A 16141-nucleotide genomic window follows, 5' to 3' on the forward strand; every position below is an offset into this window, starting at 1 on the left:
GTGCTGGTATAGACAGCTTCCACTGTATTCTATTTATTACCAAATTGAGGAAAATAACCCAAAATTTATTTTCAAACATAGGCTGGCCATTCACAGGAATTATTCTGGGTTCCACCATTAGGGTCCATATTATCTTCACCACAAAGGACTGAACTCTTCTGCTTACGGTGCAGAACAATGGAACAGAAGACAAAGTTTATTACAATGTCTTTATTACTTTCATTATTTCAGTGGAATGCCAACATACATGACTAAACTGAGGGAAATAACTATGTATATTTATGTTTGCTTCAAGTTCTATATCATTGACACCCATGCACATCTCACAAAGCAGGGTTTTGTCTAAGAGAGCATACAAACTTGGTGTTCTCTAAATCCTCACACATTGCTGCAAGAATGTTCTGAAGCACTATCAGATTTTCTTAATCAAAACATCACTTCTGACACATTCAAAACCCTTCTTATTTGCTCTACAGTCTTTCAGATTCTTGTCAGTTCTTCCTTTTGCATTACACTGAAAGGGTGATTTCAGTGATTATCAAAAGATATTTAAATGCCCTTCCCTTGAGTCTTCACCCTTTTTTTATACAAATCTCTTCAGTGGGTAATAAATAAGGTTGATCAAACTGGACAATAACATGAATTACTGAATCTCTGTAAAATTAAAAAAACCCCACACCTTCTTGTTCACAAAGTCTCTAAATAAACTACTCAAAAGGGAAGACAACATGATGCATAAAGAGTCTCCCATAATGAATTCTTTGAAACATTAGTTGCTAAAATGGACATGGTTTTGTGTCAAATATTCTGGTTTGTTCTTTCAAGATCGAATCATCGTCCTTGATTGATGACGTCCCTCTGTGATGTTACACTCAGGTCAGAGTAACCTCAATACAGAAGTTTCAATAATGAAGTTAAAAGTTACTAGAACTCTAGTAAGCTTAAAACAACATTTCTTCCAAACCAGTGCTTGACTGCATGATCAACAATCAACATGTCAAACAGTAACAAGATTTAATCCTCAGTACTCAGTTTGTAACTGAGAAGTCTATGTGAAAATCCTTTACAATTCCTGTTTACATACAATGTTGGTACATTTAACATATTACCATAATCCGTGAAACTAAAAATATATCATTGACATTGATACAGTGTTAGTGTTCCCCCCAGGCACATTTAGGAGGGCGCAGCGCCCTGCCCTCTTTATTTTGCGCCCTGCCCTTACTTGCCTCAATCGCAGTCGTTTACTAAGACGAGTGTGTATTTTCCAGATTAGAAATGCTTTTTTCAAATTCTAACCTTAAAATAAAAACCGAGAAGAGTAAAAAGCGAACTTTAGAATTGAAATTATAAGACAATTTGGCTTTTTATACATTTTGGTGTTTTTTAAATAATCCTCACCAGCATGCCCTTTGAGGTTATGAAGTACCCTTTTCCATGAATTTACCCTGCCATTTCTGAACCCTAGGGGGAACACTAAGTGTCATATTTGGATACAGTATTTGGCATGTGATGGGTTGGCAATAAAAATAATCTTGAAAGCCAGATCCAAATGCTTGTGATAGCAAAAAAGGTCAACCTTTCTAAATTCTTAAGAAATTATCAACTTTTACACCACTGATGCTGAATCTTATAGTACACAAATATCTATAATGCACATTTTGGTCTCTAGGACACCAGCACACTCTTCAGTACAAAATGATTTAAACTCCCTTTTTCAACACAAAGGTAGAAAGGATATCCACTACCCCACATGACTGTAAAAGTAATGTATTTACATCCATTGCATTCTATTTTTCATCTTATTCCCAATATGACTCATTTGTCACATATGCTTTTTGACAAGCTGCCTCAAAATTTACTCTTTCCTCACTAAAAAGATGAGCTGACATTTCAAATTTTTTTCAACAACCTTTTTACAGGACATGCAGCAGAGTCAGCAAATACAATGTTAGTTTTTACAGCTGCGGCAAAAAGATAAATAACGTTTGTATGAAACACAAAAACAAAAACATTGTACAATCTAAAACAGCCTCTTTTAAATTGTCCAAAACAGAACATGGATCTGGCTTCAGTTCAGGACTATGCTTATTCTATCTTGTGGACTTGGCAGTGTTCAGCCTTCTCACGTGACAATCACACCACACTTACCCATTACATGTACAGCCATACAAGCAGGTTTACAAAGTCACACCAAATACACAACATGCAAGGTATACATAAAAACATTAAACCATGAATCAGGCCGTATTAACTGATTGTGAAACAAACATAATATTAATAGATCTTATTACTCGCCCGTTGAAGATACTGCAGTGTAATATTTTCACTTCAATATTACACTAGTGTAATACCGCTTGACATATGACGTCAAAATGGTTCAAAGTTGTGACGTCACAATGCTAATGTTGCTGTCGCAATTTTACTAGACCTTGCTCGACTTGAAAGCTGAGTGTCCTCACACTATAGGCGATTTCGCTGCAGTTTCTGTCACTTTATGTTGGCGAGTAATAAACAGAATACTAAACTCGCTTCCGTGAAATACCATTTTCATTAAACTCGTTAAAGATTTAGTATCAAAGTCGCTTTCGCTCGTTTCATACCAAATCATTAACTCGTTTAATAAAAATGGTACTACACAGAAGTTCGTTTAGTATCCTCTATATATCATACAAACAATATTAATGCTATACATAACATACATCTACCATCCAAAACTGGCTTCCATACAGTAAGTAGGAGACAGTAATGAAATTGTATCACAATCCTTGCCAACAACCGTCACATCTGCTACCATGATGTTGTAACTAAATTTCTGTAATTCTCAGTCACTGAAGCGGATTACACACTAGACTTGGGGAGAAACAGTGTGCCACAGCATTAAAACAATTGCATTATCTAGCTGTCAGTTCAGTACACCAAAAATAAAAAAATCTCTCAGAATTTTCAGTTTTTATTATCCTTTTAAACACTATTCTAAAATGTCTACAAATCAATTGATTTTTGTCAAAATCTACGCATTTCTTTGCTACATGGCTGCTCAACTTCCCTGGAAGTATGCTCTTGTATATCGAACCTACACAGACCAAACCGAAAACCTTGTACTGTTATATTTACTGTTATACTAGTTCACTATAAGTCACTAGTTATTTACAGTCTACAGACTCAGAAGGTTGCATGAATGATTTAGAGTAAAAAACATTCAATATACTTAACATAGAATCTCCCCTTGTGTCTCTTTATATCAAAAGTAACCTCTCAGAGAAAAATCTTACTAAATAGTAATAAATACTATAAACAGAAAGCTCAGGTACAAGAAGTTGTGTATTCCTTTTCCAAACTCTTAAAATATTTAGGATCCATAGATCAAAATAGAGTAACAAACTCTCAAAGACTCCCTAACATTCTAACCCTCAAGATGTAACTGTAAGTCCGTTGCAATACTTGAATCACAATGCTGTACTTCTGAGTAACAGAAGAGAATAACTTACTGGTGTGGATAACGGGAGAGTATAACAAACAACTAGTTTCTTTTAACTAGCAATAAGACTTGCATTTATATTGTTATTGGTGATATGGTTATTCTTGCAGGAGAAGATATCAAAAGACGCTTTTGCACACATTACTGTTGAAGATCCATGTCCAGCATCAGATCCAGATATTTGAGGTTTGTCTCAATAAACAACTGTATGGGAGCTAGACACTAATTCTTAAAGATTACTTTCAGCCAGAGGTATAATATATACAATAGCATCCCCTTTCAAATATACCCAATTAGATGAGTCATGTCCAAGGTATCCTTAGTTATTTTTTCTTCTTTCAATCTGGAATGGGATGATTTACCTAAGGACATGCAAGAACAAAATTATTCAAACCATGCTATTTATTTCCCCTATACATGTTATTAGATTTATACATTTATACTGAGGACTCATACCATAACTGATATTGATACTTAAACTACAGTTAAGTATATACAATACTACTTAATGCAACAATGTCACACAGCCTTGAGTCAATACAGTATCACTGTATTAACTGATCATCATATTATAAGGAATAACAACCTAATATCTCTAACTATATCATGGGATTTGACATTTCAGGGCATCAGTAGAAGCAGCAACACCCTTTCCACATCCATTAATAATTCTAAGAGGATTTTCTGAAAGAATTGTTAATCTGAAGCTCTACACATCATGACTGCAATTTGAGAGAAAAAGAAACCATCTCTGAAACAGCTGCATCTGTTTGATAAAGACAATGAAACTAAGTAATTCCCCAGCTACACATTCCTTGTCATGTTGATATGCAGCACTCTCATCATATATCATATATACATATTTACATGTTTCACAGCCAAACTGAGGCAGATCCTCATGAGTTCTATACAGGTGTACTGCTATAATCCTCAATACACATAGATTTATATTAAGTACGAAGACACAACATACACAGGCATTGAAACAGGTGAAGCTGTCTGGCTAAGCTACACATTAATCAATGAACAGAACAGAATACAACACAACAAAACAAAACAATGATGAACAAAGCTTAAATTGATAAGAAGACAACTTTTATGTTACACATTTTTACCTCAACTGATAAGAGTCAACGTAAGAAATCACTGTGTACACTTTGTTTTGAAGGGCTGTTTAATATCATAGTGTGACTAGGTTTGAACAAATTGCCAGTCCTTGACAGTTGTTGTATGGTCACTGATTCAATGGTCTGCTCCCCAGTGCGTTGTGATTGAAAATATGATGTGCCGTTGCCATGGACATCCAATGACTCCCTTGAGCAGTTGAATTGGCAAAACTGGATATCGGCAAAATACAAATGTCTTGTATAATAATAATAATTAAAATTCATTTCGAAGCTGTCAAACCGGTGGCTGTCCAATCTGGCAAGTTGTCAACATCAGTATAAAATCTCAGTCCCATCAATGACCAGTGCATTTATTTATCATCATGAAAATAGGCTGATGCATCCAAGAAAGCTATGCACATATTTTAGAGCAAAATTACTAAATTATTTTGTTAATTTCCTGAATTCACTAAGAAAGAATCATATACGAAAGTGTTTCATGGTGGTCCGTAAAGATGGACAGAAGGAATATGTAAAGACAACACACAAGACAACGTATAGACACACACAAAATACCTGATAATTAAAAAGATTTATAATACAAGCAATACCAGTAATGCGAGAACTTGTGGCTTCACCATAAGCATGTTGTATCAGTAATAAGTAGTTGCTCCCAAACATCATCACATGAGTAGTCTCCCCTGCCTCAAACTTGCACCCCAAGCTTCTCAAAATATGTAACATGTCTGGTGGTATGATGGAGAGTATTTACCTATCTGTGAGATATTTCTAAACAAAAGCACTTTGTCATTTAATCTATCTCATGAAATAAAGAATGATTAGTGTGCATTTTAATGCAGACTGTTAATTATTACTATAACTTACTGTGCCAAATTACCACTTGTGAGAGAGGTATATTGAGCACAATTTCAAGTGTTAGTAAATTTTGGATGACACTGTCATCTAAATTGTTTAACAATATAAGCAGAAAATGTTCACCTATAGAGTAGGAAGCATTTCAGGAAAAAAAAAATTGCAGCATGGTTGCATCAAACAGTGCCATGACATCACACAAGATGACAATTCATAGAAGTTGTGTGGTTTAAGGAAGATGCAGGGGTTTAAGAAAGATAAGGTGCCACTCAGATTCACCTCTGGATAGTTCGACTTTAATTCTGTAACTCTTGGCTTCATATACTGCCCTAAATCATGTCTAATTGTCTAATAAAACACTGTTTGGGTTCCACTGTAAACACCACTCCAGCAGACGTCCTCAATTCTTCAATACTTTGCAGAATGGACACCAAACGAACCGTTTCCTTGATAAGCTAGTAGAATCATATATACATTTGAACAAAATAGGAACTTTTCACAACAGGTCAGTTTGAGGCAGAAAAGCATCCACCCACATGATGATGGTATATACAGTTAGCTTGATGTTATACCCATCTCACACAATACACTACACTCACACTGTATATCATGGATGTCTTGTCCCAACATTACTGCACATATTTGAAGGGACATGTCTTTCAGAGTTCTCATCATATCTGTTCCCAAAAGTGTGGAGTGTAATTCTAGATAACTTTGAATATTTCTCCAAATGCATCATGATTTTTATGAACAAGAATGTATTGGGATAATCAATCTGGCAGAAGTATTTGATAGCATGAGCTATTAATCATATTGCAATATACATTTAGTAGAGGAAGATTATATCCTATGATGAGATTTGTACAAGTTTCATAGGATGCAAAGACATCAAGTCAATTCAATCATAACCATGGTAGTATACACATCAGCTTAAACTGTTCATGTAGGATTTTCTTTACTCAAGATTATGTTCAAACCAACAAAGTTCCACTTATGACAGTGTATGAAGTAAGCCAAAACCCAAGCCAGTCATCAGGGCTGGTAACTTCAAAATGTTACCCACCCAAAATGGATTTAACCAGACCAGACACCAAGATATGGTGAATTTACTAAGATTTGTGAACATCCAAAATATTTTTACCAGACCACTGAGCTGGCTTGCTGCAAACGTACGCAGCATGTCAGAAATCAAGCCCGTCTCTGGTGGTCAGACGGGCCTTATTTCATACATTGCCTATGAATACATTATTGCTTCTCAAATACTTCAAATTCAAATTCACATGAACAGTAAAATTGGGAGTCCCTTTAAATACCTGGTCCCCTAACCCTCACCTACTTAAAATCACAGGGGTTCGGATGAATCACAAAAAGCATTACTCAGATTGTCCAAGCACCTCCTGTTCACCCATGATGTACAGTGCCAGTGCAGCTGGTGTCTTCCTCTCTCCAAGTCTCCTGGTTTGTGTAGTGCTATTTACATGACTAGATACCTCCTATGTACACTACTAATGACTCAAACATGAATGGAATTTTTCCATTTATAATCACCTGTTGTAACAAAAACTGTTTCTAACAATCAACTGTTACTAATATGCTGTATTACTGGCAAACAAACTTACAGAAGCCTAGGCTAACTTTCCTGTTGAGATTTGCATCCATTAATTTAATCTGGATGGAAAGCACATACAGTATTTCCATGAGTACATTTACCAGTGATACTGATGTGTTTTGTGATGATGTATTTTGACTTGCTATGAATTCTGAGGAATGGAAAATGACTGGAAAATTATCATTATATTCTTTGCAACTCTGACATTTAATAAATCTTATACCATGGTTATTAAACACACTGGACCAAAAAAGTTAGGGATATTGGTACTTTTATGATTGATATTTTATCAGTGTGTCAGTGAGTAAATACATCATTATTAAAAACTTCAAAATTTTCATATATCCTTTAACTATTTTTGTCTGGTATATCTCAGTGAAGAACCAACCAACCATTTTATTTTTCAGGGCAATGGGAGCATCCTGAAATTTGGTCACATTTTTTTCAGTCAATGTTTCAAAGTGATTAAGTCAAACAGTTTTGCATGAACCAATAAGTTTAGAATAACATCCAGGAGAACAATTATTTTTGTGTGCAATACCTGACACAAAACAAGTAAGTGGTTGGTCATCAACTCTACTCTATTGTGTAGGTTATACTCCATGTTCTATATACAATGGTCCCAAGGTGTTACCTATGTTTCATGTTGTACAACCAAAAATGGAGTAACCCAATGCTAAGTGCTGTAATGATAAAATTGATATAATTGCTTCACATTATGAGTTTGATGTTGCTGTGAACAGCAATCAGGTCAGATCTTGAAATGGTTTCTAAATAAGGGTAGAAAGCAAAAGTGATGCAGGTCACAGACCACATTGGAGAACCCCACTTGTGGGGTATGCTGTTGACAGAATTATGTTGAATCTTGGAATCAAATCCACTGATATAGGACCTGTAAATAGGTCAAGATCTTGGTACTTCCAGTGATAAGCAAAGCTTTATGGCAATGGTGATAGCACTGTTACAAGGGAACTACATACTCGACACATGCTGTCTGACTCAGAATACTATGACATGCAACAGGCTACAAAACCACATGGACAATGTTGCTGTGCAGCCAATGACATATAACTCTTGGGTTGAACACTTGCTCCAGTTTGGTGAAGTTATATTTTTGGAACTGGTTCTTAAATACATGCACATCACCGGAAATCTATTACTGAAAGTAGTGCGTCACAAGGAATACCCTACTGATATCTGGGTTCCCCAAGGGACACAACTCTGCATAGCAAACTATGTCTCATCAGAGCATATCATATCTGACTGATGTGTATGATTACAGCATCCTAACTTGTCTAACTGAGGAACTGTACAGCATTGACTCGGGACCCTCCTCTTCTCGTTTTGTAGACCTTTCATCAGTGCTAAATCCACTCTCCTACCCAGAGTTCCATCAGAGACCATATAATAGATTATAATCTATTATATGGTCTCTGGTTTCATGCAGGCGGCCAGCCAGCATGGTACCTCTGTCACAGGCCCGAAAGACATGATAATTTATCACATCTTGCACAGTTCATTTAACATAATGTACACCTATCTAACTTTTACATTTTTTATGAGTCTACACATCTAATTAAACATAATTGTTAGAATGGGTTAGTTTCATTCAGCAAACATCCTAAAATGAGTAGCACTATTTCCATTTGTTTACATAGGTTGTATGGCTCCATGTCTTGTCATGGAAGCATAATGGAAAGCAAATGACCCAGCCCATTTCATATATAGATATGGATTGTCATAAACCTTACTGTCACAGCTGTAGAAGATTATTCATGTAACAATGTAAAAACTTATGATGAAGACCATGTCTAATCGCTTGTACTTGGCCAGTACCTTCATGCGCGTTTGTTTACAAACAACAGAAAAGATTATGCAAATTAGCCCATGGCAGTGATGTTATGCCAAGTCATCACTGTTCTGGAGTGTTCTGCTTAATCAAGAAGCAGGCTACAATATCTTGATCACAGCTAAACCAAGTCTGAGGCAGAATACCTGTGTGCCACCCAGGACAGCACTACAGGCTTCACTTCATTGACTCAAGCAAAGGACAATACATAGGAGTCTCTAGGGGTGATCACTGCATACATCTCATCTACTCCAATGCTAGTGATGAAATAGAACAAATGGGTTTGATACTGTCAGGTTGTATAAAACAACCAATCAGTTACATAGTTGCTGCCCAACTAAAAGTTCAAATGGCATAAATACCGATGTCACCAGTCATTCACTAATTTTACCGATATTGGACTAGCAGCTTTGAACTTTGAGTCATGAGACTGCAATATAGGTACACGTTAAATCCATAAAGTAGAAATCCTTGAATTATCTGACAAGATGACTAAGTCTCACATACGCCCAACATCCTACATTCACGAAATCACAAGGGGAAATGCAGGAAGTACATCTCATTATTTTCAGACGATTAGCTTATGTTTGCTTTCGGAATGGATATCCATGTTTCTTGTGCAAAGAAACTGTGGATTAAAGAAAATGGCAAAAGGACTGTAACACGTCATTAGTTCTAGTGACAATGCAGGACAGTTCCTGAGAACTGATGCCATCTAAGTTTGTTATCTATGAACTGCCACAATTATGCTGTTAACTGATGATCAATTGTTTCACCACTAAAAGGTTCAGCTACACTAGGATATGCTGTACTACACTGAGTCAAGGACACTATGAAAGATTGCTTCAATTCATTCACTCATTTTTCAATCATTTTGATTCATTTCACAGCATATCATTCTTCAATCATGCAATGCCCACGTGTGTCATCACAAATTCACCATTCTATACAGAATACTTTGTCTCAGTTCCATCAACCGTGAGCAAGACAACGGTTCTGTTGTCGATCCATACAAGTCTGACCAGTTTGAGGATGTTGGTGACAGGGGTGACTTGGCAAGGTGCGGTGGTGAACTGCCGAATACACTTGGTCTGTTGAGATCCAATACCGAACAGAGAGGACGAAGCCGTCTGAAACACAGCAGCTTAGACTAGAGGAAAGACTCAAATTATGCACATTGGTGATGCTAACCAGCCACAGGTAATCTGTTAACAATAGATCCCAAATAATCAGCTGTTAAAATATCCTTCAGCTGCCTTTGTTTCCATTCTATCCTCCAAAAAAATATAGCTCTTCATGTAAAACGTATCTTGTCTGAACTGAAATTTCTTTTGCAAAATGTCTGTAACGTATGCTGTATATTTGTATTACTTGTATATGGGTGAGAGGCTTTACATACAATAAATAGCTTTGACAAAACAACAATAATTATGAAGGCAAACTGGGAATCAGACATGTAGCAAGAGTGGTTTTTTTTTTAGCAATTTTACAAATTGTTCCTTCAAATCAACATAGTTCTTTGTTGAGAATACTAAAGTTTTGGTAAGGCAGATGTTTCCTACCTGCCAGAACTTGAGTTTACTGTCAACATGGGAGAATGTAGCCAGAAACTTGCCATCGGGGTTGACAGAGACGGCAATGATAGGACCGTGGTGGCCTGGGATGAGCTGGAAATAGTAGCACAAAATAATACAGTTTATCACATACACTCAAAAACATGGTATCAGTACCATATACACCAGACAGTGTAAATTAGATTAAGTCACCAAATAAAACTAGAACTGAATACAAAGACTGAATTTATTGTTATTATGCTAATACTTGTACAGCACGAATATCCTGTTCAGCTGCTCAAAGGTGATTTGCTTTTTCTTTCATCATTGGATTTCCATTTCAATGGCGCATCATATTTTCAATTTCAACTCCCTGGGGACCATACAACCCTACAACAAGCATGAATTATGTATTTCACAGCATACGATTCATCCTTTTGCACTGCAATATCTGGGACATTTGGTTGCCCTAACAACTTTCATAATAGTCTTCAAAGCCATCTTGTATAAAATAAGTATACCTATCAATTAATGAGTCTCAGTTTTAATATGGTACTAGGGCAAGGCACTGAAAAATATTGAGAATATAGGCAATATATAGGCAATATTGTCGCTCATAAAGCATCATATCCTACGGATGTATCAATCAATAACATCAAGATTTGTACATGGAAATTATAGACAGACAGACAGACAGACAGACAGACAGAAGACAGACAGACAGACAGACAGACAGACAGACAGACAGACAGACAGACAGTTTATTCAGTAAGGAGGCCACTGGTCCATAATACATGCAGATAATAGTTTACACCTTTCACGTGCGCATGTTTTAGGATGTATATATAGCGCTCATTTGTTCCTACATTTTATAATATTGTTAACGTGGTACAAAAACAAACCGATGCTATACATAACATCATAATGTTTGTTTTGGAGCAGATTTATCATAGTGTGTACAGTATAGGGTTCTTGTATATATTTAGCAATGTATTTAGCTCTTAAACCTTTATAACAACTACACATAAATATGACATACCATTCGTTTTCAACATAGTCCAACCCTTTTGATATACAGTACATACAGAGTCTGTCTCTGGGTTCAATATTTCCATATCTACCAGTTTCTATTGCTATCTTAAAGTTGCTACGTCTAAATCTTGATAAGGTCACCCTTAGATACATTGGAATGTCAGAACACAAATATTTTTCAACATTCAACAAAGACTTATAGTGCTTATAATAAAAGCATTTCGGAGAATCCTGTATTGATGAGTACCATGACTGTTTTAGGTTATCCTTTAATCTTTGTTTAAATTATGCAAATTATGTTCATTTGCATCCTTTTCTCGCCTACCTGACACTTGGCATGTTGCTTCATCTCGTACAAAGCCAGGCCTCCGTTCTTGGCCCCCACCCAGATCCTCTTGGTTTGTCCACAGTAGGATACCATACTGAACCTATAATATCAAGATATTACTTGAATAAAAATGTTGTTGAACCCAGCAGTATTTGCTATATAACTATTGCCTGTAAATGACAGGATAATGGCCTAGCAATTGATGGATAGTATTAACAATGTCACAGACAATCCACCAAGTCACCCAATACAGTCAAGTCAATGCTCAACTTCACTGTCGACATTGTTTTAAGTCTTTTAGTTCATTAGGGTTATTTTTGACAATGCAAATCAATGGTAGAAACAAACCATGAAAGTCAGAGGGCCAGTATTGATGAACATATTTTCATGTATCTGGGGTCACTGAATTCAAATATTATAGCAGAGTATTTAAGGACCCCCACCTGTCCCTCCCTGCATGCCCATCCTACCTGACCCTCCCTACATGCTCCGTTGTTCCATAAGCTCGACATGAGAATTACTGGGGTGTCTGAGGGTGGTGATTGGGAGGACTTGACATTATGAGCCAGGATAAGCATAAAATATCAATTTTTATTTAAAAAATTACATATTTTTCCTTATCATGACTCATGCTTATATTGCTTACAAAATCCAACAGAAACGGTGATGAGCCAGGCCACGCTGGATTCTGCTGGTGCCTACTGCTGGTGCCTAATGCAACTGCATGTCAAGATTTCCAATCAAGACCAGTTGCGACTCTTTTTCATGTACAAGTATCTCCATTATGAGTACAGGGTCATAATCATTTATGCTAGTCTGTTCGAGATGTGCGCATGGATTTTCAACCATTATACCCCACAGAGTGTCTTGGTCTCAACAAGTCACTTGATAAAGAGTGAGATTACTAGCTAACTATGGCAACTCATGATGTCCTCATCATGGAGTTGTGACCCTTCGTCATGTACAAGTAACTCTTTTACAAGCACAGGGTCAACAGCAATCATGACAAAAATGGGGTGAGTGAAACTCAGTGCCTTTGTGGAGGCATTAGTTGTTGTGGTACAAGTGGCCCATACTTGTAAGTGAGTTATTTCCATGTAGAGTGGGTGCCAATGCCAAGGCTCTTACTTCATGTGGATTGGAGGCTCGTGCAGGTTCAAATCCTGCCGCTTTGTAGGCATTCAGTATAACGGTTCTCATCCATACTGAGATAGTGTTGCAGGAATTTTACATAGGTGTCTCAGTAGATAGTGTGGTGAACAGGCGCTAGAACTTTGTCTCCTTGGCTTAGTTCGCTGTCAATGTTCTGACAGGGCATTAATGATAAATCCTTATGTGGCCTCAGGACTGTAGATAATGTAGCGGTGCAGAATTGTTGTGGTTGTTGGTTTTTGGTGATAAATCCCATCACAGTCCTTGGTGTGCACTCCCATGATGATTCTTGTCAAATCGTGTAAAATTGAAGTCCAGAGCATGTATTTCTGAAATCCCTGCTGCCATTGTTGGGGCAAGTAGAAATGGCATTTTCTGTGTCAACGGTTTGAAGGATGTCCGATCTAGAGGCTTGTAAATATCAGTGGTGAGATGTTGGAGTAGAACATTCATGTCCCAAACTGGTGCCTTAAATCTGCTTTGTTGGTCTTCTAGCTTGAACGAGTGTTATAGGGCAAGTAATTCTGGCATGCTGGTCAGCTAGATCCCAAATCTCATAGTTACGATGAAGCTGAGTGCCGCTAAGAAGGTCGATAGTGTAGAACCTTTCTGTCCTCTAGTATGCTGTAGGTGGTATAAATAGTCCACTACTTGAGGATGTGTGGTTTCCGATGCAATGAAGCCTTTCCACTTGGTATATGATTCAAATCGCATCCATTTATCATTGCATAAGGTGTCAGTAGATCTACGTAGCGCCTAGGTGATCGCCTTCACGGCTCTAGCAGAATGCCCTTGATGTTTCAAGTATTTCAAGTTTCATGTATGGATTAGATACAATCCATACATGAAGTCGGAATGATGTCTGATTGCTGTGTGAACAGATGAGCAGGTACTTCCACTAAGGCAGACTCAATGATAGTTGTCCTAGTTCTTAGATGAGTACTGGGAATAATTCTCTCACTGGCCAGAAGGCGCGACCAAAGTCAGTTGCAGCATCGTTGTCTATTCTATCTTTCCAGTGACTTTCGGTAGTAAGACTGTAGGCGGGAACGTGTAAGCATTCCTTCCTTCCCATGAGATGCTGAAAGCGACTGTTGTCCATGCAAAAGGATCCGGTATTGAAGATACAAATGTTGGTATCTGTTAAACCTGGTGCAGTGATCCGAATGTATGACTGATGAGTCAAAATGACTCCTGATGTATCCACTCTGTTGAGAGGACATGATACAACATCTGCCATGATGATCCATGCACCTGGGATGTGGCATGCCTTTATGTAGAGATTCTAGTCATCCACGATGTCGAAGAGTTGAAAGTTAGCTGTATCAGCATGCGAGATCATGCTGAACCTTGTTTATGTGGAACACTACTTTGGAGTTGTCAGTGTAGACCATCATTAGTTTGTTCCTTACTGCTGTTGACCAGTGTCGTACTACGTGGATTACAATTTTCATCTTCAGATGGTTGTTATGCAGAGTGCTGTTTGTTGCTCACCCAAATTCCTGCAGCGACCTTGTTGTCCTGGTGGGCATCCCAATCTGGTAATGACGCATCTACGTAGAGATGACTTTTGTATTTCAGCTCTGTAAAGTAAGTCTTTGTGCAATGATGTAATGGGCGTAGTTGTAGTCTTCCCCTTCAGGCCAAATGCTGTGCTGATGTGACTTCATCAACAATCTTCTGGTAATGCAGTACTCTCCTGTGAACGCCATACACGTTGCTGCAGGAATGTTTCAATCAGCTGAATATACATGGTGACAGTCGCTGAGGTAGTACGAACAGGTACATGCTTCATCTGTAATGAAGATGTTGGTACCGGAATCCATTCATCTTCAGATCGTCAACACTGTAAATTGTGAGCGAGCTGTCCTGCATGTGAAGTCTATTTATAGTTATGGCAAGAAAAGGCCATCTGTTGCTGCAATTCTCCAGCTAAACAACGTCCAATCTGCTGTAAGAAGACCTCTTGCCTCGAGAAAACATTCAAATGCTGCTGTAGACTGCTATCTGGGTTGTAAATAACGTCTTTCCAACGATGGAAGGGTTGTTTACATCTGTAGATGATTTCCTGACACAAGAACACTAGCATTCTGCGCAGGGCATTGTTCTGACCAATCAGATTCCAGATGTGACGTCAACAGTGTTGCATCCAAATGATTATTGTGAAATCTTGTGCAGTCAGTGATTCTCTCACTAGCATTCACGCTTGTCTCAGATACACGAGTGAGCATATGTATAAATGACTGATAGGAGACTGTGAAACCTTCCGCTGCTTAATTACTGACAAAAGTAAACTGTTCTCAAGGTCATTGTGTCAGTGTTCTTCAAATGAAGATAATACTGTCTTACACAGATGTTGTGAAGCAAGTTCCACACTTCCCCAGGTTGGTACAGGTTGACCGTAGTAATGGAGTTCTATGAAGTGTCGAATTAATCTTGCTGAATTCCTCACTGCTGGTGCATGATGACCTGATGTTAGTGCCAGATGCTTGGAGATCAATTGTTGATCCTTCTTCGAATGAAGTAGAGTAGATATGATCACCTGGTCTTCTTCAAAGTTAGAAACTTCTGGCGTTAAACGGCGAATGTTAGGATGCTAATTCTGCATGCGTTGGTCTAGTAGAATAGCTCGCATTCCCAAAATGCGATCGCACATTCAAGTGTGTATGCTCCTGTGAAGAATGAAGATCAGTGATTATGGTGATGACGACCCTGTATCTCAAGCCATAGTGTTCAGATGAAGCATTCTGGGGAACCCTTCCTCCAACCATCTCGCCAGGCGATGGAGGAGAGAGTAAAACAGGGCTGGTCATATGACCGATGTGGCGGGAAATGGGGAGGCTTCCTCTGTATGAGTGTATTATGCACCAGCTTTAAAAGAAAGAGAACTTCCAGAGACTTCAAGTGTTCATCTATCTTTGCATAAAGGGAGGATATAAGCATAATAAGCATGAGTCAGGAGAGGGGAAAATTTATACAAACCTGTAGAGGTTATGAATTCTTTGAAGAATGTCCTCCTTGGGGTACATATAAGCATTTTTATGTCCATTAAAAATCCCTACGACAGTTGTAACTATTTTGATAATAAAATATTTACAAAACAAAAAACTCGTTTTTGTCTTGTGGGACCACCTTTACAGGGCCCCCCAGGCCCCCTA

General features: G+C 37.8%; 1 protein-coding gene across 7 annotated transcripts in view; it reads right to left on the reverse strand.

Moving 5' to 3' along the window:
- Positions 1-201: 201 nt before the first annotated feature.
- LOC137257702 (WD repeat-containing protein 7-like) overlaps positions 202-16141 on the reverse strand; it is a 56932-nt gene continuing 40992 nt past the window's right edge. For all 7 annotated transcript variants that reach the window (XM_067795091.1, XM_067795090.1, XM_067795089.1 and 4 more), the window contains 4 exons: positions 11829-11931; positions 10481-10585; positions 7340-10048; positions 202-7267 (listed from right to left, as the gene is read on the reverse strand). In XM_067795091.1, coding sequence (XP_067651192.1) covers positions 9863-10048; positions 10481-10585; positions 11829-11931 — 394 coding nt within the window. In that variant the 3' untranslated portion in view covers positions 202-7267; positions 7340-9862. The remainder of the gene's footprint in view (positions 7268-7339; positions 10049-10480; positions 10586-11828; positions 11932-16141) is intronic.

This window comes from Haliotis asinina, chromosome 12 (genome assembly GCF_037392515.1).
Source record: "Haliotis asinina isolate JCU_RB_2024 chromosome 12, JCU_Hal_asi_v2, whole genome shotgun sequence".
Lineage (NCBI taxonomy): Eukaryota > Metazoa > Mollusca > Gastropoda > Lepetellida > Haliotidae > Haliotis > Haliotis asinina.